Source organism: Lolium perenne, chromosome 7 (assembly GCF_019359855.2).
Source record: "Lolium perenne isolate Kyuss_39 chromosome 7, Kyuss_2.0, whole genome shotgun sequence".
Taxonomy (NCBI): domain Eukaryota; kingdom Viridiplantae; phylum Streptophyta; class Magnoliopsida; order Poales; family Poaceae; genus Lolium; species Lolium perenne.
In genome coordinates this window covers 201,746,178-201,769,489 of record NC_067250.2, presented here as the reverse complement: position 1 = coordinate 201,769,489, position 23,312 = coordinate 201,746,178, and the positions used below count along the sequence as shown (strand labels likewise).

The 23,312-nt window shown below is 44.8% G+C and overlaps 1 protein-coding gene and 1 long non-coding RNA gene across 3 annotated transcripts; one reads left to right on the top strand and one right to left on the bottom strand.

Moving 5' to 3' along the window:
* The first annotated feature begins 2,766 nt into the window (after window positions 1-2,766).
* Window positions 2,767-4,237, top strand: LOC127315648 (uncharacterized). Its single transcript, XM_051346118.2, has 2 exons — window positions 2,767-3,846; window positions 3,954-4,237. The coding sequence occupies exons 1-2, from the start codon at window positions 2,967-2,969 to the stop codon at window positions 3,998-4,000; spliced, it is 927 nt and encodes a 308-aa protein (XP_051202078.2). The 5' UTR covers window positions 2,767-2,966; the 3' UTR covers window positions 4,001-4,237.
* Window positions 4,238-7,983: 3,746 nt separating this feature from the next.
* Window positions 7,984-12,258, bottom strand: LOC127314471 (uncharacterized). Of its 2 annotated transcripts, none has more exons than XR_011748377.1 (4): window positions 9,123-12,258; window positions 8,854-8,962; window positions 8,252-8,396; window positions 7,984-8,126 (listed from the first exon to the last, which is right to left on the bottom strand). It is a non-coding gene; the product is annotated as an uncharacterized lncRNA (long non-coding RNA). The 2 variants fall into 2 exon arrangements; XR_011748376.1 differs by having other exon boundaries at window positions 8,252-8,382; window positions 9,123-12,257.
* Between the last annotated feature and the right edge of the window lie 11,054 nt (window positions 12,259-23,312).

Sequence of the window (23,312 nt, the reverse complement as noted above, 5' to 3'; positions counted from 1 at the left end):
TAATTGCTTCTTCTTCCTAAGGAAGAAAACTTGATACTTTGCACCAATAGGCTGGAAAAAACAACGTGCTAACTCTGTAGGTGATATAGCATCCCATTTCGCAAATAGCACCGTAGGGAAAAATACTAAAATTTAGTGTGGGCCTTCTATATATGCTCTTGCGCACTATTACCACCGAAATAACGCTTTATTTTTTTCCACGCTCGTAACATCAAATTGTGTGTATTGGACTGGTCGCCTTGGAGTTTTTTTTCTGTAAAACTTATCATGTATACATATGAGTAGTTTATGTTAGAGTAGCCAACGACTACACTAGATCCTATACAGGTAGATGCTATTGCCGATGGGTACACTGCTAGATCTGAGAGTGAGAGAGATGAGTACCTTCTCCCTTTGAGGAGGAGCTCTCGGGTGCCGACATGGTGGCGGCGGCGGAGAGGTTGAGCGTGCGGTGGCGGCGGTGGTGGTGCTTCCCGTGAGCACTGCGCTAGCCCTAGATCGGTAGGGGAATATCGGTGGGGTGACTGGCGGCGCGGTGAACCTCGTACCGTGTGCCCCGGCCCCCACCTCTTTATATAGCGCAGGTCACAGGGGCCCACCAACCATAAGAGGGTTGGACGCCCCCGATCAGGGCGCGAACGAGGTCAAGGACTTGTTACCGATCCGTTGGAATCGGTGACGTGGAGATCATCCTAACATTCTCCCCCTTGATCTCAACTTTTCTTTTAACTTTATACTTTCACTTTATTCGTTTCATATTGGATTAGTTCATAGGGCATGTTTCATCGTCACAGCTCTATTGCCGATAGAATCAGACAGCCACAATGCACTTCTCTGTTTTGAAACAAATTCTTTTACTTTTGGGCCTCTTATGATCCAGGATAGGTAAGACTTTCCCTTAAACCCATGCCGGCTACGTGCTCCTTGAACACGCTGGGTGGTAAGCCTTTCGTTAGCGGATCCGCAAGCATATCTTTTGTTCTTATATGCTCGAGACTTATAGTTTGATCCTGGACCTTGTGTTTCACAACATAATACTTAACCTCAATCGGTTTAGTAGCATTACTCGACTTGTTGTTGTGAGCATAAAATACTGCAGGCTCATTGTCGCAGTACATCTTTAGTGGTTTGTCAATACAATCTACCACTTTCAAGTCGGGTATAAATTTCTTTAACCATAATGCCTGCCCCGTGACTTCATAACATGCTATAAATTCTGCATACATCGTGGATGATGCAACTATGGTCTGTTTGGAGCTTAATGTTAGGATGATCTCCACGTCACCGATTCCAACGGATCGGTAACAAGTCCTTGACCTTGTTCGCGCCCTGATCGGGGGCGTCCAACCCTCTTATGGTTGGTGGGCCCCTGTGACCTGCGCTATATAAAGAGGTGGGGGCCGGGGCACACGGTACGAGGTTCACCGCGCCGCCAGTCACCCCACCGATATTCCCCTACCGATCTAGGGCTAGCGCAGTGCTCACGGGAAGCACCACCACCGCCGCCACCGCACGCTCAACCTCTCCGCCGCCGCCACCATGTCGGCACCCGAGAGCTCCTCCTCAAAGGGAGAAGGTACTCATCTCTCTCACTCTCAGATCTAGCAGTGTACCCATCGGCAATAGCATCTACCTGTATAGGATCTAGTGTAGTCGTTGGCTACTCTAACATTGGTATCAGAGCTACTGTTAGAATGTATAGATCCTTTTTGTTCAGGTAGAGAAGTAAGAACAGAAACCCTAAATCCTCCCTGATGCAAAAGAAAAGAAAAGTACACCGGCCGAGGCCCTCGGGCTCGCCGGCAAAGTTTGCGCCGCCGCAAGGCCGCGCCGCCCCTCTCGATCCCGATGCGCATCGGCAAGCCGAGGCATCGGGAAGAAGGGCTACTCCCACTTGCTCTGCAGGCCGGGGGCAAAGAAAAGAAAGTCTACCTCACCGGCTTACCGTGCTGCGGCTCGATCGCCGGCAGAGGAAAAGGGCACCGTCTCTGCGCCGCTTGACGGTGACGCGCCCACCCTCGGGTGCACGCGCCGCCGCCAAGAGGTACAGGGGGCGCCGCCGCATGCTCTTCTCCGCCGCTGGCCATCGGGTCTAGTGGGTGGTGGGAGATGCAGGTACAGAAAAGGGCAAAGAGGCCGCGCGGCTGGCCGGGCAGGGGGCGCTGCTGCGTGCTGCCGTCGCCGGCAGTGAGCGCCGGGCGGGGCGAGCAGCCGAGCGGGGCGAGCCAACGGCTCTCCGCCGCCGACGCCGCCGGACCAACGAGAGATAGGCTCGGGGAGAAGTGTTTTAGGGTTAGGGTTTTTCGGCCGTTTGGCTGTTTTTTATACCCAAAAGTAAAGGCCGACCGCCGGATCTCATCCGACGGTCAGCAGAGTGCGGCGCGTGGTCTCCGCGGCTGGGCCGCGTGGAGGCAGCGTGGGCCGCGTCGGCGCGATGGGCGGGCCGCGTGGGGCTCCGCGGCCAGGCGCGGGCAGGCCGCAGGAAGGCCGCGGCAGCAGTCGCGTTAGCAGGCCGCACCGCGTGCGGGCCGCGGCTGCTGGCCGCGTGGGCGCAGCGTAGGCTGCGCGTCGCTCGCAGCGTGCGGGCCGCGTGGGCCGCGACAGAACAGTCAGCTTTACTGTTTTTTACAGTTTTATTAATTACAGAGGCATTTTTTAGGCAGTTTTGGGTCATTTTTGGCCAAAATTTTGTCTAGTTTTTTTCTGAATAAATAGGACCAACGAAATATTTGTTCAGAAATTAAAAAGTAAAGGAAATGCCTCTGAAAAGTGCAAAGTTTAAAGTTTAAAGTCACAGTTTCCGCTGCAAATAGCAATGATATGTGCATTTATCTCTATTTCTGCCCAACGGTGATATAGTTTTATTTGCATTAACAGTTGCATGTTTTAATTCGGACCAACGTTGGATTATAATTTGCAATTGTACTGTTCTCACTTCTTTGTGGTTTTCAGGAGGGTTCTACTTGATGAGCTGCATCAAGGATGTTCCCACCCTTAGAGGGGATAACTACACAGAATGGAGGAAGAAGGTGGATTTCGCCTTCGTCTGTGCTGAGGTGGACTGGGTGGTTGACACACCGCAGCCCATCAAGCCTGCTGACCCCGTCAGAGCTGACGGGGATACTGATGATGCATGGGCTAAAAAGAAAAGGGACCATGCTCCTGTGGAGATGTCCTACACCCTAGAGAACAGACAGTGGCAGACTGCCAACAAAAAGTGCATGGCTTTCATAAAGAATACAATTGAGAACGCTATAGTGGGCTCAATTACAGAGTGTACTTCCGCTGGGGAGTACCTAGAAAAGATAAAGAGCCAGTTCACTGGTTCTTCAAAGACATATGCAACCCAGCTGTTGAAGCAGCTGGTGACAGAAAAGTATACTGGAGGTGCACATGGCATCAGGGAGCACATCCTCAGGATGAGCAACATGGCTGCAAAGCTGAAGCCCATGGATGCTGACCTGGAGCTGAAGCCTGCACTTCTGGTTCACTTGGTGATGGCTTCATTGCCACAACAGTTTGAAAACTTTGTCATCAATTACAACATGAGCCCTGAGAAATGGGACATTGAAAAGACCATTGCCATGTGTGTGCAAGAGGAGGATAGACTCAAGGCACAGAATGGAGGTACCATCAATTATGTGAAGGACAATAAGAAAAGGCCCTTCACACCAAGCAACAATGGTTCTCCTTCAAAGCAATATGGTAAAGCCCCAATGCAGCATCAGCAGAAGTTCCAGCCCAGGCCATTGCCAGTGAACAAAGATCAGTGTCTTCACTGTCAGAAGACTGGGCACTACAAGAAAGACTGCCCTGCTTTTCTGAAAGAACTAATGGCAAAGAAAGGTAACAATTTAGTTTCCTTTGTAAATGAATCCCTGTATACACAGTTTTCGAAATCTACTTGGTGGATTGATTCAGGTGCAACTGTTCATGTTGCAAATTCTTTACAGGGATTCCATTCGACGAGGACTACGAAAAGAGGCGAAGGATGCGTTGAAGTCGCGAATGGAATTCAAGCAGAAGTTGAAGCTGTTGGCGACGTCCTATTGGAGCTAGCTGATGGCTTGACTATTCTGCTTAGAGATGTCTTATTTGTTCCTTCCATACATAGAAATTTAATAAGTGTATCGCGCTTAGATAAAGACAGTTATCAATGTTATTTTGGACATGGCAAATGTGCCATATGGTGTAATAATTCTTATGTTGGGGTTGCTATACTCCATGATGAGCTTTATTTATTGTCCTTGCGTGAAAAAGTAATGTACGTGTGTAAAGTGAATGAACAAATATCCTCGTCGAAAACAGAAGGAAAGAAAAGAAAAGAAGCGATGAATCATCAAAATTATGGCACCGTCGCCTAGGCCATATTTCGAGGGGGAGAATAGAAAGACTCGTTAAAAATGATATTCTTCCTCCATTAGAATTCTCGGACATAGAACAGCATCGATTGCATTAAAGGAAAATTTGTAAAGCAAATTAAAAAGGGTGCAAATCGAAGCACAGCAACACTAGAAATAATTCACACCGATATATGTGGACCATTTCCGGTGAAAAGTGTGGATGGCTATGATTCGTTCATAACATTCACGGATGATTACTCCCGATATGGTTATATTTATCCAATAAAAGAAAGAACAGAAGCGTTGGATAAATTCAAAATATTCAAAGCTGAAGTTGAAAATCAGCATGATAAAAGAATAAAGATAGTCAGGTCTGATCGTGGAGGGGAGTACTACGGTCGACATACTCCATATGGCCAAGTCCTGGACCTTTTGCAAGGTTCCTACGGGAGGCGGAATAGTCGCCAAAGACTCGATGCCGGCGAACCTCAGCAGAATGGAGTAGCTGAAAGGCGCAACCGTACCCTTATGGATATGGTGCGCAGTATGATGAGCTATTCACCCTACCATTGGGATTGTGGATTGAGGCGTTAAAAACCGCTATTCACATTCTAAACAGAGTACCAAGCAAATCGGTGCCCAAAACGCCGTATGAGCTATGGACAGGGAGAGTGCCTTCTCTAAACCACCTGAAAGTGTGGGGGAGCCCTGCTGAGGCCAAAGTATTCAATCCAAATATCGCAAAGTTAGATACCAAAACAGTCAGTTGCCATTTTATTGGCTATCCTGAAAAGTCAAAAGGTTATCGTTTCTACTGTCCAGACAAATATACAAAGTTTGTGGAAACGAGACATGCTGTCTTCTTAGAGGACGAAATGATGAGGGGGAGCATGGTAGCTCGGAAAATTGATCTTGAGGAGAAGAGGGTGCATGCACCCAATCCGATGACTCAGGAGCCATTTTTTGCGCTACCATGTGCACCTGTACCGACGATCCCTGCGATTGTGGTGCAAGCGCCTGTTGTGACTCCACCCATGACAACGATGAGTGAAAATTCGGAACCTGTCCGTCAGGAGACGAATGAACCATTTGTTGAGCATGAAAGGGAGCAACAACAGCCACCTCCAGAAGCTGAGCCACAAGTTGAGGAACAGAATGCTCAAGAGAATGTGGCCCCTAGAAGGTCTACAAGAGCTAGAAAATCAGCCATTTCGACTGATTACAAAGTTTACAACACAGAAAGAGTTCATATGGAAGGTGATCCCACTTCATATGAAGAAGCCATGAGAAGCCCAGATTCATCAAAGTGGGTGGAGGCCATGGAAGACGAAATGAGATCGATGAGTACCAACAATGTTTGGGACTTAGAGAATATTCCTAAAGGAGCCAAAACAGTGGGCTGCAAATGGGTCTACAAAATAAAATATGACTCCAATGGGAATGTCGAAAAGTACAAAGCACGACTTGTGGCAAAAGGATTTACACAAAGAGAAGGGATAGATTACAATGAGACATTTTCTCCGGTCTCATGTAAGGATTCCTTCAGGATCATCATGGCACTAGTTGCACATTTTGATTTAGAGTTGCATCAAATGGATGTAAAGACGGCATTTCTAAACGGGGATTTAGAAGAAAATGTCTACATGAAACAACCCAAGGGTTTTATCATGGAAGGCAAGGAAGAAATGGGATGCCGCCTAAAGAAATCCATTTATGGATTAAAGCAAGCCTCCAGACAGTGGTATCTAAAGTTTAATGAAACAATTAAGAGATTTGGATTTAAAGAAAATATTGAGGACAATTGCGTTTATGCAAAGTTTAAAAGTGGGAAATATATTTTCCTAATCTTGTATGTGGATGATATTCTGCTTGCCAGCAGTGATGTTAGTCTACTGCAAGAGACAAAGAAGTTCTTGTCCTCAAATTTTGATATGAAAGATCTTGGTGAAGCGTCATATGTTTTGGGCATAGAAATTCACCGAGATAGAAACAATGGAGTATTAGGACTATCGCAAAAGGCTTATTTAGAAAAAATTCTAAGTAAGTATAATATGCACAAGTGCAGTGCCACACATGCCCCTATAGTCAAGGGCGACAGTTTTGGGAACCATCAAAGTCCCCAAAATCAATACGAGCTCGATCAAATGAAAGCGGTTCCATATGCTTCGGCTATTGGAAGCCTACAGTATGCACAAGTGTGCACTCGCCCTGACTTAGCATTTATCACCGGAGTACTCGGTAGATATCAAGAAAATCCAGGTTTCGAACACTGGAAAATGGTAAAGAAGGCATTGCGTTATGTGAAAGGCACAAAGAGTTACATGCTAACATACAGAAGATCTGATTCCCTAGAAATAAGAGGGTATTCAGATGCAGATTTTGCGGGGGATAAAGATGATAGAAAATCCACATCTGGATATGTATTCACCCTCGCAGGGGGAGCTATTTCGTGGAGAAGCTCCAAACAGTTTATACTATCTAGTAGATATATTCCAATTGTCGACTGTCTAGTTGCTTAAGGAATTGATATTTTTCTTTTATATAACATCTTGGAGGAGTTGTTGGAATACACAAGTTACAGTTTTAAACCCATAATGCTTTGGGATAGGGTAGAACACACGATGGGCCTTTTTTTTCTTATGACATCAAAACGGTTGTTAGACATGAACTCCGACTTAAGCGTTTTATTTTCTAGAAATGTCCTAAGATGGGCTAGAGCACATGTTAGTCTTATTTTTCTTTGACACGCAAATTGGTGTTATAGACTATCACAATAAATTTCCGCATTCTCTCACTAAATCCTAACAGTAAATTTTAGATCTAATAGCTAAAATAATTTTGATGATATGGATTAACAGTAGATTGCAATTTCTTTATTAAATTTTATTATTAAAAAATTGTTTTGTCGCCTAAACAAATCTAATTAATCAGATTCTTCAATGTTTGTATTTAAAGTTTACTTGCTTATTTTTTTCATGCAAGTGTATAGTGGATGCCCAATGTTATATATGTTGGAGTACTACGTTAGTTGTTTACATTTTTCATTTATATTTTTTAAAATTTGAATTGGGGAGAGGAGTATTTCCGTTTAGCGTGGTGGGCTGGACCTTTGTTTTCTGCGCACCATACACGTGCAGAGAATGGTTAGAACATGTTGTGGTATGGTATATGCATGATGAAATGTATGCTGCCCCGGGCCGAACATGAAGAAGAAAAAGATACGTACAGAATCCATCTTCATTTAACGTGGACCCTATTAAGTCTCACGTGATTGGCATAGGAGATCTCACATGTTTTCTTTCTTTTGATACGTGACTATCTATATTAAATCTTGTGAGCCTAGAGATAAGGTTGTTATGAAAAATCAATGCATGGCATTTCCTTCCGTATTGAACCTGAACTCTATCTACTTCCTTTCTTATTCAAAGCGTTAACCATCATCTAGATGAAAATGCAATTCGGGTTAAGTTAGATTTTGACTACAGTAGTACTCGTTAGCTCATTTGTCCTCCCCGCTTCCATCCTCATTAGGATGAGTCCGTGAGTTAAACTAAAACCAATCCGTTCATTACACTTGAGTCCGGTTTTCTACCCTATTTTTTCAAACTTAAGTCTTCTCAGTTAATCAAATTCGTCCTGGTAATGAAACAAACAGACTTAATGAGGGAAATCATGTTATCACCATTTTGGGATTTACACAGTTAACAGCAAAATGCCTACTATTTCCTCGCATGTTCTACCAACTACCACCAAGTCAGCACTCTTTCTCCTCCGGCAGACACACTGCATCCACCCGCGAGTGCCACCAAAACAGAAAAAACAAGATGAGAATCAATAAGAAGATTAAAAAAAAAAAAAGAAACATCCTTTCAAAACAAGTGATACACGATGGAGGGTAATGGGAGAACCTGCAGCAAACTGAAGAAGGCAGATCGAGATGGGCAAACTTCGGGATCTCATCCACTCTCGGCCCAGGTTCTTCACCACCACCCCCACACACCTTCTCCTTTCCAGTTCCACTATTTGCATCATTCTTGGTCTAGAAATGTAGCCCTGTGTTAATTGTATTTATCTCCATAAAAAATAATCGATGATATTGTGAAACAATACAAAAAAACCTCATACTTAAGAGAAGGAAAAGCACCAAGCCAAGTATCTTAGCAAAACATACTATTCTGCAACTACGGATTATGAAACAATACAAAATTGGCATGGGTAATGCAGGTAGTCATGTACTAAAAATTACACTGGATACTAAAATCACTACTAAGACCAAAACCTATTTACACCGAGAAAAAAGGTGACTATATGAGGAAATAAAAACTACAATACAGACAAACTGAGAAAATAGATTACAACTCTAGATTGCATAGACAACACTGGAATGCGTAGATAATTTCTGAAATTAGACTTAATAAACTACAACTCTAGAATTAGCTCTGCTAGCAGTGAGAATCAATAATAAGCACTCATAGAGAAAGATTAGAACTAAAGAAAGAAATTGACTTACATGCTACAACTGCTCCACCCATGGCTTTCTTAGCAGACTACATCTCACGATCATTGTTAGCTCACGATCCAATAATAAGCACTGAGAGTCAATAATAAGCACTGATAATCTACACACCAAACGAAAGTGACAGAAATATATGAGAAACTAAAATAGTTGTGGAAAAAACTGGAAAATCAAATGGTAACATCTCGCAAATCAAAAAATTGGAAATGCGTGTGGTCCGGCTCAAATGAATGGCTTCATCGTAAAGTCTGCGGGAGTCTTACCTGAGATAAGTATCCCTGCACCCATGCACTCAGTCCCAGAGTACTAGAGTGTTGATCATCGAGCATCGTAGAAATGGTAAAATAGGTGCGCATGGGTCTCTTTTGATCGGCCTTTTCCTATGCGGGTGTAACGTTGCCATGGCATCCAGCACCACCGCTTATGTTCACTAAAGCCCATTCATACAAGAAAAAAAGAGATTAATATCACTAAGAAAAGACTGAAGCCTGTGAGAAAGAGAATGATAGAAAGGAATGAGATTGAAGACTAAATACATGAAAGAGAACCATGGTTCAAGAAAGCAGAACTAAGTGTTCGCTTAAGCGCTGAGCGATGGAAAAACGCTTCGCTTAGGCCCTTAGCGACTACTTAAACGCTCATAAGGCCCAATAGCACAATACGGGCGTATGATACTCATGCTAATGGTCTCTTTCCTGCTACAGAGTTAGCCCATTATCGAATCCTAGTCTGCTAACCTAGTTTGAGACATTTATCATTTCTAACCTGCGCCATCCATCTAATCTTATCATCTCTTTCTCTCACTCACTTTCACGCACACATGAATAGCAACAATGGTGTCGCTACTAGCAAGCACCACTCTCCTCTACTTCTCTGCTCCTACATGCCCATAATTTCTTCCCTATTTTCTGATGTTTCAGTACATAACGCTTATGCTGTGCTTAAGCTCGCTTAAGCTTCAATTCGTCTGCGCGGTGCCTCACTGCTTGCTTAACCCTTTTTTGAACCATGAAGAGAACAATGATCAAATTATAGAGACAATGAGAGGATGAGACTGAGAGAATTTGACTAAGAATACAGGAATGAAAGGCTGAGAAATTAAAGAATAACCCAAACTGAAGAATCCAAATACGAAGACTGAGACAGACATAAAAATTAAGAAACAAAGACTGAGATAATTTGACGAGAATTAAAATGAGAGAATGAAGAAAGAGACATAGAGAATTATTTAAAATGAACAAGGACTAAGAGAATAAGACCGAGTGATCTTTGGGCCTCTTCCGCAGCACATGAAATAATGAAGACCGAAGAAAACTTAGACAAACTGAGAGACTAGACAAATGAAGAACTGAAAAATAATGACTAAGACAACATTAAGATAATCAGACTGACAGAAATAGAGAGACCGAGAGAATACGAAGAAAATTTAGACAAACTGAGAGATGAAACAAATGAAGAAAGAGATAGACCTACAGAAATAATAAGCTGATCAAACTAAAAAGGAACGGAGAAAATGAGCTTTTCTTCACAATAGATAACTCAAGAGAATGAGATAACTAACGAAGCTAAATGAAAGGCTGGAAATTGGGAAAAATAATGATATGAATGAGTGACTGAGATAATTACAGAGAAGAATAATTTGCTTATTTCAACATTTATTGAAGAAGCATAAATGATGACACAGAGATAAAATGAAGTAACAAGGACTAAGATAATCAGACAGAATGAGAAACGGAGAAAGAGAATAAGGATGGAAGAACTTGAAAAATAAGAAACGAAAAAAAATAATGATATGAATGAGAAACTGAGCTAGTGATAATACTGAGCTATATAAATGATAAACTGAGCTAAGAATGATAGAACCGAGTTAGTGATAATACTGAGATACTGATAAAACTTAGCCATACTATATGATTCTTCAACGACTGGAAAACAAAATATTGTATTGCAGGTTGATTCAGGGATATATCTAACAAGGCTTTCCAACATCACTTGATATCCAAGATGATTTCTTTTCACATGTATGGAAAACCCACGGTCGCAAAAACTATCCAAGATGATTTCCAACAGCACATGATATCCAAGATGATTTCTTCTCCAACATGTAGTATGTGTATGCATATATGTCCACTGACCACTAAAAACTTGATTGAAACAATAGGGAAGCGCGCAACCTCTTTGATACCCCTTGATGACAACACCTGCTCCCAGCCTTAAATTTATAGGCACTAAATGATCCTAACCAAATCAAACAACACTCTTCCAACTACAGATCGGAACAACACTTTAAAGAATCAAACACAAACATGTAAAACAGGACAAAATAAAGGTTAGCCCATCTCCTATTTCATTCTTCATCGTCACAAGCTCCTACTGTAAAACTAAGAAAAAACACACAGTACAAACTCGAAAGCACCAGCAACCACCTCACTATTTCTGAATCTACTCTCCTACTGTCCAGTCCATCTGCCAGCCACTAACAGCCGTACCACTAACAACGGAAACAGAAAACACTGAATCTATTCGGACTATTCATGACTGCATGAAATTCAGTTCAAAAATGACAAAATGGGCTGCCTAAACCCTCATATGATCTCTACACACAATAAATTACCATTCTAGTGACTAAAGTAACAGTGGAATCAATGAAAAATATTTGTCAATCCTAGTTATGCAGCTTATCTAATGCTTTGATTCAGACAAAAAATTATCCTAAAAATGGGTAGTTCACTGAATTATGATCCTAAGCATGATAAATAGTGCTACTCTATGTGTAGGATTGTAGCATTCAGCTCCGACTTCACCATCAAAGTCAAAAAGCTACGTAGCCTAAAAATACGATGGAAAAATTTGGGGGAAAGTACCACGGGGGCACATAGATGAGAACCGCCTCTCAAAAACATCTCCCAGTCCATCTATTCGGGTTGCCCCCACCCCCACCTAAGAACAACGAAATAACTAGATCCAGTGTGCGATCCTACAAAGTCTACGATGCCAAGGCGCACATATAGCTAGAAGGAGAGCAACGGATGAAGAAAAGATAGCCGTCCCGCCGGGGACGCAGCCTCCTACCGCCACCTCGAAACGGGGGTCGCTTGCTAGAAGCTTTGCCATGGACATGGAGGAACCCAGCTCCTCTGCCTCCGCGCAAGCCCATTATCTCGCAGCCAGAGAGCGACCAAAACACAGGGAGAAGAACGAGCAGACTACACCCGACTCCTGGCTCTGCTGGCCTTCACCGATTTCACCTCCACCACAGGTGAATCCAAGCCCTCCGCCGTTGGGGAGACCATCACCCCCGAGGCGCCGACTCCCCCATCGCCTGCAACTCGCTCTCCCCTGACAGAGAAAAGGGGAACAGGAAAATGACGATAGCTAGAGGTGTGAAAACCAGGAGAAAAAAACTGAACCAACTTAAGAAAAAAACCGGGATCATAAAGAAAACTAGACACTACCGGTGTGAGGGCGACTGCGCGACAAGATTTGCGCCACCGAGCGGAATGAGCGGCCAGCGATCTGACTTGAGACGAATTGTGATTTCAGCTAGCTGAAAAATTCTACTTTTTGTTGTTAATGTGACGCGTCAAATGGATTTATAGTGTGTTACGCAACTATTGATATTTCACTAAATCATAGCCACTAATTTTAGATCTAACTGTTAAATTAATTTAGGTGGTGTGACTTAACGTGGTTGCTCTATTAGACATCCATATTTTACTTTTAATATAGTATAATAATAATAATAATAATAATAATAATAACTAGCAAAAATGTCCGTGCGTTGCATCCCGTTGTGCCACCATAGAGAACAGTGGCCACGCTTTCTCTTATTTAGTGATGACCTACATGATTAACATGTCATTGGCATTGTCATAGAAAAATATAAATTTTTTGTGTACATATGCGTATAAAAATGCAAAAAAGGTATCTCATATACAATGCACATCTTCTTCGCCGGAGAGGGTCGGCCTGCGGTTGGTGGTGGTGGATCTATCGATCTATCACCGCGTTCCGACGGCGTGATGGAGGAGCATGGAAGCCGGCGACGGTGTCGCCAGTGGAGGGTTGGAGTGGTCAGCCCGGGATGGTCGCCGACGTGGGGGTCCGACCTGAATAAAGGCGGAGGTCCTAGAGCCTCTCTTGCGTGAAGAGGAAGACCTACCGGAGGCCTGGACTCGTGATCTGGCCGGTGTGTTGAGTTCCGGAAGGCTCCGACGGCGAATGTAACAGTGCTTTTTGCCTGGAGTTTGCTGGATCGGTGGTATACGGTCGTGCGCACCCATGCTTTTATTCCGACCGATTGGTTCTGGAGGGAGCGGCGCGAAGCTCGTTTTCTGTGTTGACATCAAGTGACTATGGATCCATGATGAAAGTCGGAAGAAGAGAATTTCATGAAGGCCGGAGGGGAGGACTAGCTAAGGGAGGTTCAAGTCTCCGCGCTGTTGAGAGACTTGCTTGGTGTTCCGTACTTCACAACAGCGATATGAAAGTGGGGGCGACAACACAGGTGAAGTTCAGAGTCCTACCTTTAAGGGTGAAAACCCAAGGTCTGGCCTTAACTGGTTGTGTCTGGCAATGACCTTATTGGAGGCATTGTTTTGAGAGTGGGGACTATCTTCAAGGTGAAAACCTAAGATCTTTGATCGGGCGACGACGGTGTTAGAGCACTGTTCCTTTCTTGGAGGCGTCGTTTTTGGAGAGTCTGTATTTCAGGTGTTGTCTTGGCGGTGGATGTATTGTTGTTGTTAAGCCCGAGATGTTGTAGCGGGACCTTTGTTTTTTAGTTTTCTTTTCCTTTTTTGGTTGTGTGCATCCGTAGTGCCAGTAGGGTGGTGCGTTGTTGCAGAGGCTGGGTGTAATTGGTATCTTTTTGATATTAATATTTCCCCTTTATCGAAAATATACAATGCACAAAAACGTACGACGCTTGATCTCACGCGAGCGGCAGCGAATGTTTTTCCACTTCCAGAAATTGAACCTTTGTAATCTCGTCGTTGTTTTGTATAATTCTTGCAGACAATTTTTGTTTGCACTTCGAAGGCGGTACTAAGGGTGTGTTTGGTAATGAAATGAAATGAAATGTAATGGAACGGTTCCATGCCTAGAGGCAGTTCTAGTGTTTGGTTGTGGAGGTGGAATGGAACCAACTAATTCCACAAAAGGGAATATGCCCCTCAGATTCGGAATTCACTCGTTCCACCGATTCGGTGGAATTTGGTGGAACGTGAGGCTAACCACCCACCAAAGCCATCGCTTACCTGAGAAAAAAAATCCTAATCCCTATTCACCCCCGACGCGCACCATGACGGAAACTCTCAACTCCCCCGCTCGTCTCTCCCTCTTCACAACCGTCGGTTGCGAGTACAGCATGTGGCGCGGCGGGAGTTGCGGCGGCCGATATGAGTTAGGGCGGCGGTGCGGCGGGAGAAAGCGTGGCGGCGCTGCGTGAGAAGGCGAGGTGGCACGGTGGCGGCACGACGTAAGAAGCCGCGGCGACCCGATGTGAGTAGGCAGGGCGGCGCATTAGAGGGAGCAGAGGCGGCGGGGCCCCAGGGAGGCGGCGTGAGTTAGGGGCGGATGAGGCGCGAGTCAGGCGTGCGGTGGGAGGCTCGACGGCGGCTGCGAGGCAAGCGCGTGATGAGGGGCTTGGTGGCGTCGCGAGGCAATCACGCGACGAGGAGGGGGGGAGGGGGATTCGGCGGCGGCGCAAGCCAGGCGCACAACGGGAGGCTCGGCGGCGGTTCTGCACTCTGCCTGTAGCCAGTTTTTTGATGTTCCCTAGTCACGAATAATTAGGGTTAGGCTAAAAAAAACCATAGTTTACTTAGGAATATATGAAGTTCCATTCTACTCTCCAATTCTCCAACCAAACAAAAAATGGAACCATTCCATTCTAACTATTTTCTTCAACCAAACACCGAAATGGAACCGTTGCATTACACTGGAATGGAACCATTCCATTCCATTCCATTTGGTTCCAAAACGAAACACACCCTAAAGCTACAGCCTATCTATATTATTTATGTGTACGTCTTGATAAATGTTTTAGTCATTCTTCTGGACATCCTCCCTATATGTGTACTTCTCAATGATAGAATTTGTGGACCATCCACCATGATGTGCACTTCCCGCTGCCTCTTTTTTACCTCTTTGCTACGATTTCGAAACCTTCCCAAAACCAAGATCTACACTATGATGTTGAATATTTTATATCCCGGCAAATTTTCCGAAAAATAACATGTAGCTCTTGATCCCTAACGGATGTGTACGTCCTACACTGAATATGTGTAGTTCCCCGATATATAATATGGATATGCGTGAATATATGTAGCTCCCCGATGTAGATACTTTTAGATAGCATTATAATTATCTGTAAGTAACATACAAACATGTTTACATCGATGAAAACACCACTAAAAAATTAGTAGGCACTTTTTATTCGCAAAACGAGCTTGAAACAAACAAATTTTTAGCTCTCACAGACATTTCAACAAACACGTAGAAGGCATACTGCTGCACCTCGCTGCACGACCATCGATGAAAACACGACCATGCGCTGCAGCTCCCTGCACCTCGCTGTACACCGCCCCTGCAAATCTGCAATGGCATCACCTAGGAGAGAGAAGGCTAGGTAAAGAGAGACACGGGAGAGACTCATCGGGGAGTTGGCAGCGCTTCGTGTATGGCACCAGAAAAATGGCTGCGGAGACTCACGGGCTCGTACTGGGCATGCAGTTGGCAGGTTGCGACCACTGTAGGTCTCCCCGTACCGGCGGGACAAGCCTTGGCGTCCGCAGGGCACTCTGAAGTCTGAACCAGTCGTGGGAGGCCTCAGGGGAAAGTCGGGCATGGCAGTCGGCGCACTGGGTCGCGCTTTGGGGAGCCGGCGGAATCAACGCACTGACTTGATTGATTTTCACGTTTCTTCCATCTGCGTCGCCGCGTCGGCATGGTGGGACTTCCCTAATAGCAAGCTTGGGCGGCGGGGGCAAGTGGCTGAAGATAGCTCCATCACGACCGACGCGGCAACGCCCGGAGCAGGCAGGATGCTGGCCATGCGTGCAGGCAAAGCCGGCACATCTCCGGCGGTGAGCGCCGGCCGCTCCCTGCGTGGCGCCTACAACCGGATGGAGCTCGCCCTCTCCCTCGTGTCATCCCTGCCGTCGGGAGTTATGGCCTAACCTCGCGCAGATCTGTCGTGCCCCGCCGGTCGGTGGGGATCATTTGCTCGAGATCTTGCGCAGCGGGCGGTGGGTAGAGGAGGGGATCTTTTGGGAGTGTTCTAGACCACACGCGAGCGTAAGATAAGAGATGAACCCCCAGTATTATGCAATTTGGTGGGAGGACAAAATCATCCAATAAAAAATTGGACGAAAATTTTGATAAAAACCTTAGCTTCTTTATTATTAGATACTAGGACAGTGCCGCGAAATTTTTTTAAATAATACGAATTTTTTATTTAATTCTACGAATAGCGCGCGTTTTCAATTTTTTCCAAAAGTGTGAGCCGGTCGGATGACAAGGCGATCGGCAAGAAGAGCCGATCGGCCGCCAAAGAGCCGATTGCAGGCCTGCGGTGGCCGCGATGGCCGACCAGAGAGGACACCCCGTCGGATGCTGCGAGTCCGATCGGACGGGAGCAACGATCGTGGCATGCGGCATGCACGCGTCGCGTCGCGTCGGTCGACCCGGCCGGCCACGCGCAGACGCCCTCGCCCGCCCACGCGCAGACGCTCCCCCGGCCAGCCTTTTCTTCTTTCTTCTTTCTTCTTTCTTCTGTCTTCTTCCTCCTCTCTCCTCTCTTCTTCCCTTCTCTCTTTCTTCCCTGGCTGCAGAAGAACATTTCGAAAACTTCAAAGATATTTCGCAGATCCCTAGTGATTTAGCCAATAAAACTTCAACATTTTGTCGCTATTAGTTGAGGGAAGCTCGATCTGAGATGGGTTAGGTTTTGGAGAGGATTGGTGGTGTTGTTTAGCGGCAATGGTGATGAAGTGGTGGAGGTTGGTGGTGGTGTAAGGGGCTGAGCTGCTATTTGGTTCGTGGTGGCGGCGAGGTGCCGCGTCTTTGTTCGTCTTTGCTCGTCTTTGCTACTGATTGGAGAGGCTGCTCACGCTACAAGGGTAAATCATAATCTTTGCATAGTAGTGTTAGCTGTGTAGGTTAATGTGGGCTGGTTTTAGTGTTAGTGTATTTATGTGGGCTGGTTTTAGTAGTTGACGCGGATGGAATTTTTTCTAGGTGAGCAAAGATGACAGATGTAGTGAAGATAGTATTTTACTATGGTATGGGTAGTGTCCGATCAAATGAAATGGGAGTTGATACTGAGTGAGTTCAAATCAGTAGAGATGAATATGTTGCTCCTAGAACATGGACAATTGAGCGGTGAAGGACTGGTTGTGAGAATGTTTCGGGCTTAATCCTGAAGTGCACACAGTGGGTGTGCATGCATTGTGGACTAAGTCGATATCAAACATTTCGTGGTATCTGAGGCCTGTAGATGATACCTCTAAGTGGGTGAGCTGGTTAAAAGGGGCTGAAAGGAGAGGAACTAACCTGTGGCATTAGTTCTTCCGGTGGAGAAGGAGGTAGCGCCTCTGAAGGCGGTTCTGATGGAGGAGGTGGTTACGAATCAGGCCAGAGCGATGAAGCACCCGGCGGTGGCGGTGGTTACGAGCACGAACAGAGCAGCCATGCGGAAGATGTTTATATCGGCCGGGTGATGGTTACGGTGGAGAAGACGGTGAGGTTGATGGTGACGAAGAAAATGGATACGACAGAACAGGATGGAAGAGGAAGATACGAAGGTGAAAGTGATCTTGATGATTCCGATGAGTCTGATGATGGGGAGGAGGTGCCTATTCCAGGCAGATGGAATCATAACTTTTCGTCTGTAATGACAATCAACGATGGTCTTGATTCTAACTGGGAGTATCACCAGAACAATGTCGCCGTAGGGGCCATGTTTCCGTCGAAGCGACATATGCGGGATGCAATAATGAAGTGGGCAATGGTGAGTCGAGGCGGTGAGAACAACCGTGTCATCCGGAAAATACCCGACGATGGAATGTGTGGACATCAATTGTCCGGAAGGGTGCATGGGTATGTTCCTAAGTATGACACAACATGGCGTGTGAGCGACTTTGTGGGACATAGTTGTGAGCTTGCAAGTATCCTCAATGATCATTGCAACTTTGTCGTCTAATCTCATAGCTCGGCTGTTGTACACCGAAATAGTGGAAGGGCAAGCCATGAGAGTAAACGCCATCCGGAAGAATGTTAAGAAGCATCATTTTTACACCATATCTTATGGCAAGGCTTGGAGGGCTAAGCGAGAGGGCGATGGAGATGAGGTTTGGTTCGTTTCGAGACGCATACGACGCTGTTGTTCGTTTGCTGCGAGTACGGCTGCAGCGAGGAATCCAGACACATATGTGAACATCCGGGACATGTTTTTGCCGGAGTACCCATCTTACGGGGTTACGCATAGAGTCTATTTCTCGTTCGGTGTATGCATCGAATCATTCGACACCGTCGACCCGTGTTATGTGTCGACGGCACGTTTCTGACTGGTCAGTACAAGGGTCAAATCTTAACCGCCATTGGAATGGACGGAAACAATCAAATCGTGCCACTCGCTTTTGCTTTCGTGGAGAGTGAGAACACCGAAAGCTGGTTATGGTTTTTCAGGCAGTTGAAGATTTCAATTGTAAAGGACAAGCCGAATGTTTGCATCCTTCATGACAGGCATGCAGGTATCGAAAGCTATTAAGACACTGAAAGAGCCTGGGCAAGAAACGCCATGGATTGACATTGAGAGCCGTTGGTGCATGCGCCACCTGGGGGCCAATTTTTACACACAATTCAGGAACAAGCCCCTTATGAATGTCTTCAAGCGGTTGTGCATCCAGAACCAGCAGTGGAAGTATAATTTTTTGCGTAGCAAAGTGCAGGAGTTAACGAAGAAACTAGTTGTGCAGAGGAAAGGAGCTCGAGATGCAAACATAGCAGCACATATGCGAGCGATTGCAGCAGGAACAACAGCGGTACAAGCACCAGTTTATGAGGCACCCGAAGGTCTGTGCGACTTGCCCGGATTTGACCCGCCCGGAACAAGGAGAAGGCAGGGAAGGCAGATTAAAAACTTTGAGCAGTGGATAGAGCATGAGCCTACAGAGAGGTGGTCTTTGTTGCACGACACACATGGAGCTAGATACGGCGTCATGACAACCAACCTCGCAGAGTCGTATAACTTTGTGCTGAGAGGCAACAGAGCTTTGCCACTTACAGCTATAGTAGAGGGTATTTTCATGGGCACAGTTAAATATTACAGAGAGAGACGTGAGAAGGCTCGGATGCACATGCTGAACAGACCAGCCACACCATATTGTTCGAAGATTATGGAGTACATGCATAAGAAGAAGGAGAAAGCTAAGCATCTCGCTGTTGTTCAAATTGGTAATGTGGAAAGAAGGTACGAAGTCCGCTTACCTACAGATAGGTTCGGGTGTGGGAATCCGCAGCGAACACATGATGTGAAAATTGGCAATGAAGAATGGCCAACTTGCGAGTGCACATGCAACAAACCAAAGTTGCTTCATCTTCCTTGCTCACATGTGTTAGCTGTTTGTGGTTGATGGCGTGTATTTCACACGTTCGTTGGGCAACCCCAAGAGGAAGGTATGATGCGCACAGCAGCAAGTTTTCCCTCAGAAAGAAACCAAGGTTTATCGAACCAGGAGGAGCCAAGAAGCACGTTGAAGGTTGATGGCGGCGGGATGTAGTGCGGCGCAACACCAGAGATTCCGGCGCCAACGTGGAACCTGCACAACACAACCAAAGTACTTTGCCCCAACGAAACAGTGAGGTTGTCAATCTCACCGGCTTGCTGTAACAAAGGATTAACCGTATTGTGTGGAAGATGATTGTTTGCAGAAAACAGTAGAACAGTATTGCAGTAGATTGTATTTCAGTAAAGAGAATTGGACCGGGGTCCACAGTTCACTAGAGGTGTCTCTCCCATAAGACAAACAGCATGTTGGGTGAACAAATTACAGTTGGGCAATTGACAAATAAAGAGAGCATGACCATGCACATACATATCATGATGAGTATAGTGAGATTTAATTGGGCATTACGACAAAGTACATAGACCGCCATCCAACTGCATCTATGCCTAAAAAGTCCACCTTCAGGTTATCATCCGAACCCCTCCAAGATTAAGTTGCAAAGCAACAGAGACAATTGCATTAAGTATGGTGCGTAATGTAATCAACAACTACATCCTTAGACATAGCATCAATGTTTTATCCCTAGTGGCAACAAGACAACACAACCTTAGAACTTTCTCACATCGTCCCGGTGTCAATGCGGCATGAACCAACTATCGAGCATAAGTACTCCCTCTTGGAGTTACTAGCATCTACTTGGCCAGAGCATCTACTAGTAACGGAAAGCATGCAAGATCATAAACAACACATAGATATAACTTTGATAATCAACATAACAAGTATTCTCTATTCATCGGATCCCAACAAACGCAACATATAGAATTACAGATAGATGATCTTGATCATGTTAGGCAGCTCACAAGATCCGACAATGATAGCACAATGGGGAGAAGACAACCATCTAGCTACTGCTATGGACCCATAGTCCAGGGGTAGACTACTCACTCATCACACCGGAGGCGACCATGGCGGCGTAGAGTCCTCCGGGAGATGATTCCCCTCTCCGGCAGGTGCCGGAGGCGATCTCTGGATCCCCGAGATGGGATCGGCGGCGGCGGCGTCTCCGGAAGGTTTTCCGTATCGTGGTTCTCGGTGCCGGGGTTTCGTCACGGAGACTTTTTATAGGCGAAAGGGCAGGTCAAGAGGCGGCACGGGGCCCCACACCACAGGGCCGCGCGGCCAAGGGGGGCCGCGCCGCCCTAGGGTGTGGCCTCCGTGGCCCCTCTTCGTCTCTCCTTCGGACTTACGGAAGCTTCGTGGAAAAATAGGCCCCTGGGCTTTGATTTCGTCCAATTCCGAGAATATTTCCTTACTAGGATTTCTGAAACCAAAAACAGCAGAAAACAAAGAATCGGCACTTCGGCATCTTGTTAATAGGTTAGTTCCAGAAAATGCACGAATATGACATAAAGTGTGCATAAAACATGTAGATAACATCAATAATGTGGCATGGAACATAAGAAATTATCGATACGTCGGAGACGTATCAGCATCCCCAAGCTTAGTTCTGCTCGTCCCGAGCAGGTAAAACGATAACACAGATAATTTCTGAGTGACATGCCATCATAATCTTGATCATACTATTTGTAAAGCATATGTAGTGAATGCAGCGATCAAAACAATGTATATGACATGAGTAAACAAGTGAATCATAAAGCAAAGACTTTTCATGAATAGCACTTCAAGACAAGCATCAATTAAGTCTTGCATAAGAGTTAACTCATAAAGCAATAATTCAAAGTAAAGGCATTGAAGCAACACAAAAGAAGATTAAGTTTCAGCAGTTGCTTTCAACTTGTAACATGTATATCTCATGGATATTGTCAACATAGAGTAATATAATAAGTGCAATAAGCAAGTATGTAGGAATCAATGCATAGTTCACACAAGTGTTTGCTTCTTGAGGTGGAGAGAAATAGGTGAACCGACTCAACATTGAAAGTAAAAGAATGGTCCTCCATAGAGGAAAAGCATCGATTGCTATATTTGTGCTAGAGCTTTGATTTTGAAAACATGAAACAATTTTGTCAACGGTAGTAATAAAGCATATGCATCATGTAAATTATATCTTATAAGTTGCAAGCCTCATGCATAGTGTACTAATAGTGCCCGCACCTTGTCCTAATTAGCTTGGACTACCGGATCATCACAATGCCTTTGTTTTAACCAAGTGTCACAAAGGGGTACCTCTATGCCGCTGTACAAAGGTCTAAGGAGAAAGCTCGCATTGGATTTCTCGCTATTGATTATTCTTCAACTTAGACATCCATACCGGGACAACATAGACAACAGATAATGGACTCCTCTTTTATGCATAAGCATGTAACAACAATTAATAATTTTCTCATTTGAGATTGAGGATATATGTCCAAAACTGAAACTTCCACCATGGATCATGGCTTTAGTTAGCGGCCCAATGTTCTTCTCTAACATTATGCATGCTTAACCATAAGGTGGTAGATCTCTCTTACTTCAGACAAGACGGACATGCATAGCAACTCACATGAAATTCAACAATGAATAGTTGATGGCGTCCCCAGTAAACATGGTTATCGCACAACAAGCAACTTAATAAGAGATAAAGTGCATAATTACATATTCAATACCACAATAGTTTTTAAGCTATTTGTCCCATGAGCTATATATTGCAAAGGTGAATGATGGAATTTTAAAGGTAGCACTCAAGCAATTTACTTTGGAATGGCGGAAAATACCATGTAGTAGGTAGGTATGGTGGACACAAATGGCATAGTGGTTGGCTCAAGTATTTTGGATGCATGAGAAGTATTCCCTCTCAATACAAGGTTTAGGCTAGCAAGGCTTATTTGAAACAAACACAAGGATGAACCGGTGCAGCAAAACTCACATAAAAGACATATTGAACACATTATAAGACTCTACACCGTCTTCCTTGTTGTTCAAACTCAATACTAGAAATTATCTAGACCTTAGAGAAACCAAATATGCAAACCAAATTTTAGCATGCTCTATGTATTTCTTCATTAATGGGTGCAAAGCATATGATGCAAGAGCTTAATCATGAGCACAACAATTGCCAAGTATCACATTACCCAAGACATTTATAGCAATTACTACATGTATCATTTTCCAATTCCAACCATATAACAATTTAACGAAGGAGAAACTTCGCCATGAATACTATGAGTAGAAACCAAGGACATACTTGTCCATATGCTACAGCGGAGCGTGTCTCTCTCCCATAAAGTGAATGCTAGGATCCATTTTATTCAAACAAAACAAAAAACAAAAACAAACCGACGCTCCAAGCAAAGCACATAAGATGTGATGGAATAAAAATATAGTTTCAGGGGAGGAACCTGATAATGTTGTCGATGAAGAAGGGGATGCCTTGGGCATCCCCAAGCTTAGACGCTTGAGTCTTCTTGATATATGCAGGGGTGAACCACCGGGGCATCCCCAAGCTTAGAGCTTTCACTCTCCTTGATCATGTTGCATCATACTCCTCTCTTGATCCTTGAAAACTTCCTCCACACCAAACTCGAAACAACTCATTAGAGGGTTAGTGCACATTATAAATTGACATATTCAGAGGTGACACAATCATTCTTAACACTTCTGGACATTGCATAATGCTACTGGACATTAGTGGATCAAATAAATTCATCCAACATAGCGAAAGAGGCAATGCGAAATAAAAGGCAGAATCTGTCAAAACAGAACAGTTCGTATTGACGAATTTTA

Coding starts and splice junctions, on each gene's coding strand:
- LOC127315648 (XM_051346118.2), top strand. CDS start 2,967: ATGAGCTGCATCAAGGATGTTCCCACCCTTAGAGGGGATAACTACACA. Junction 3,847..3,953: donor AGAACTAATGGCAAAGAAAG/GTAACAATTTAG, acceptor AATTCTTTACAG/GGATTCCATTCGACGAGGAC.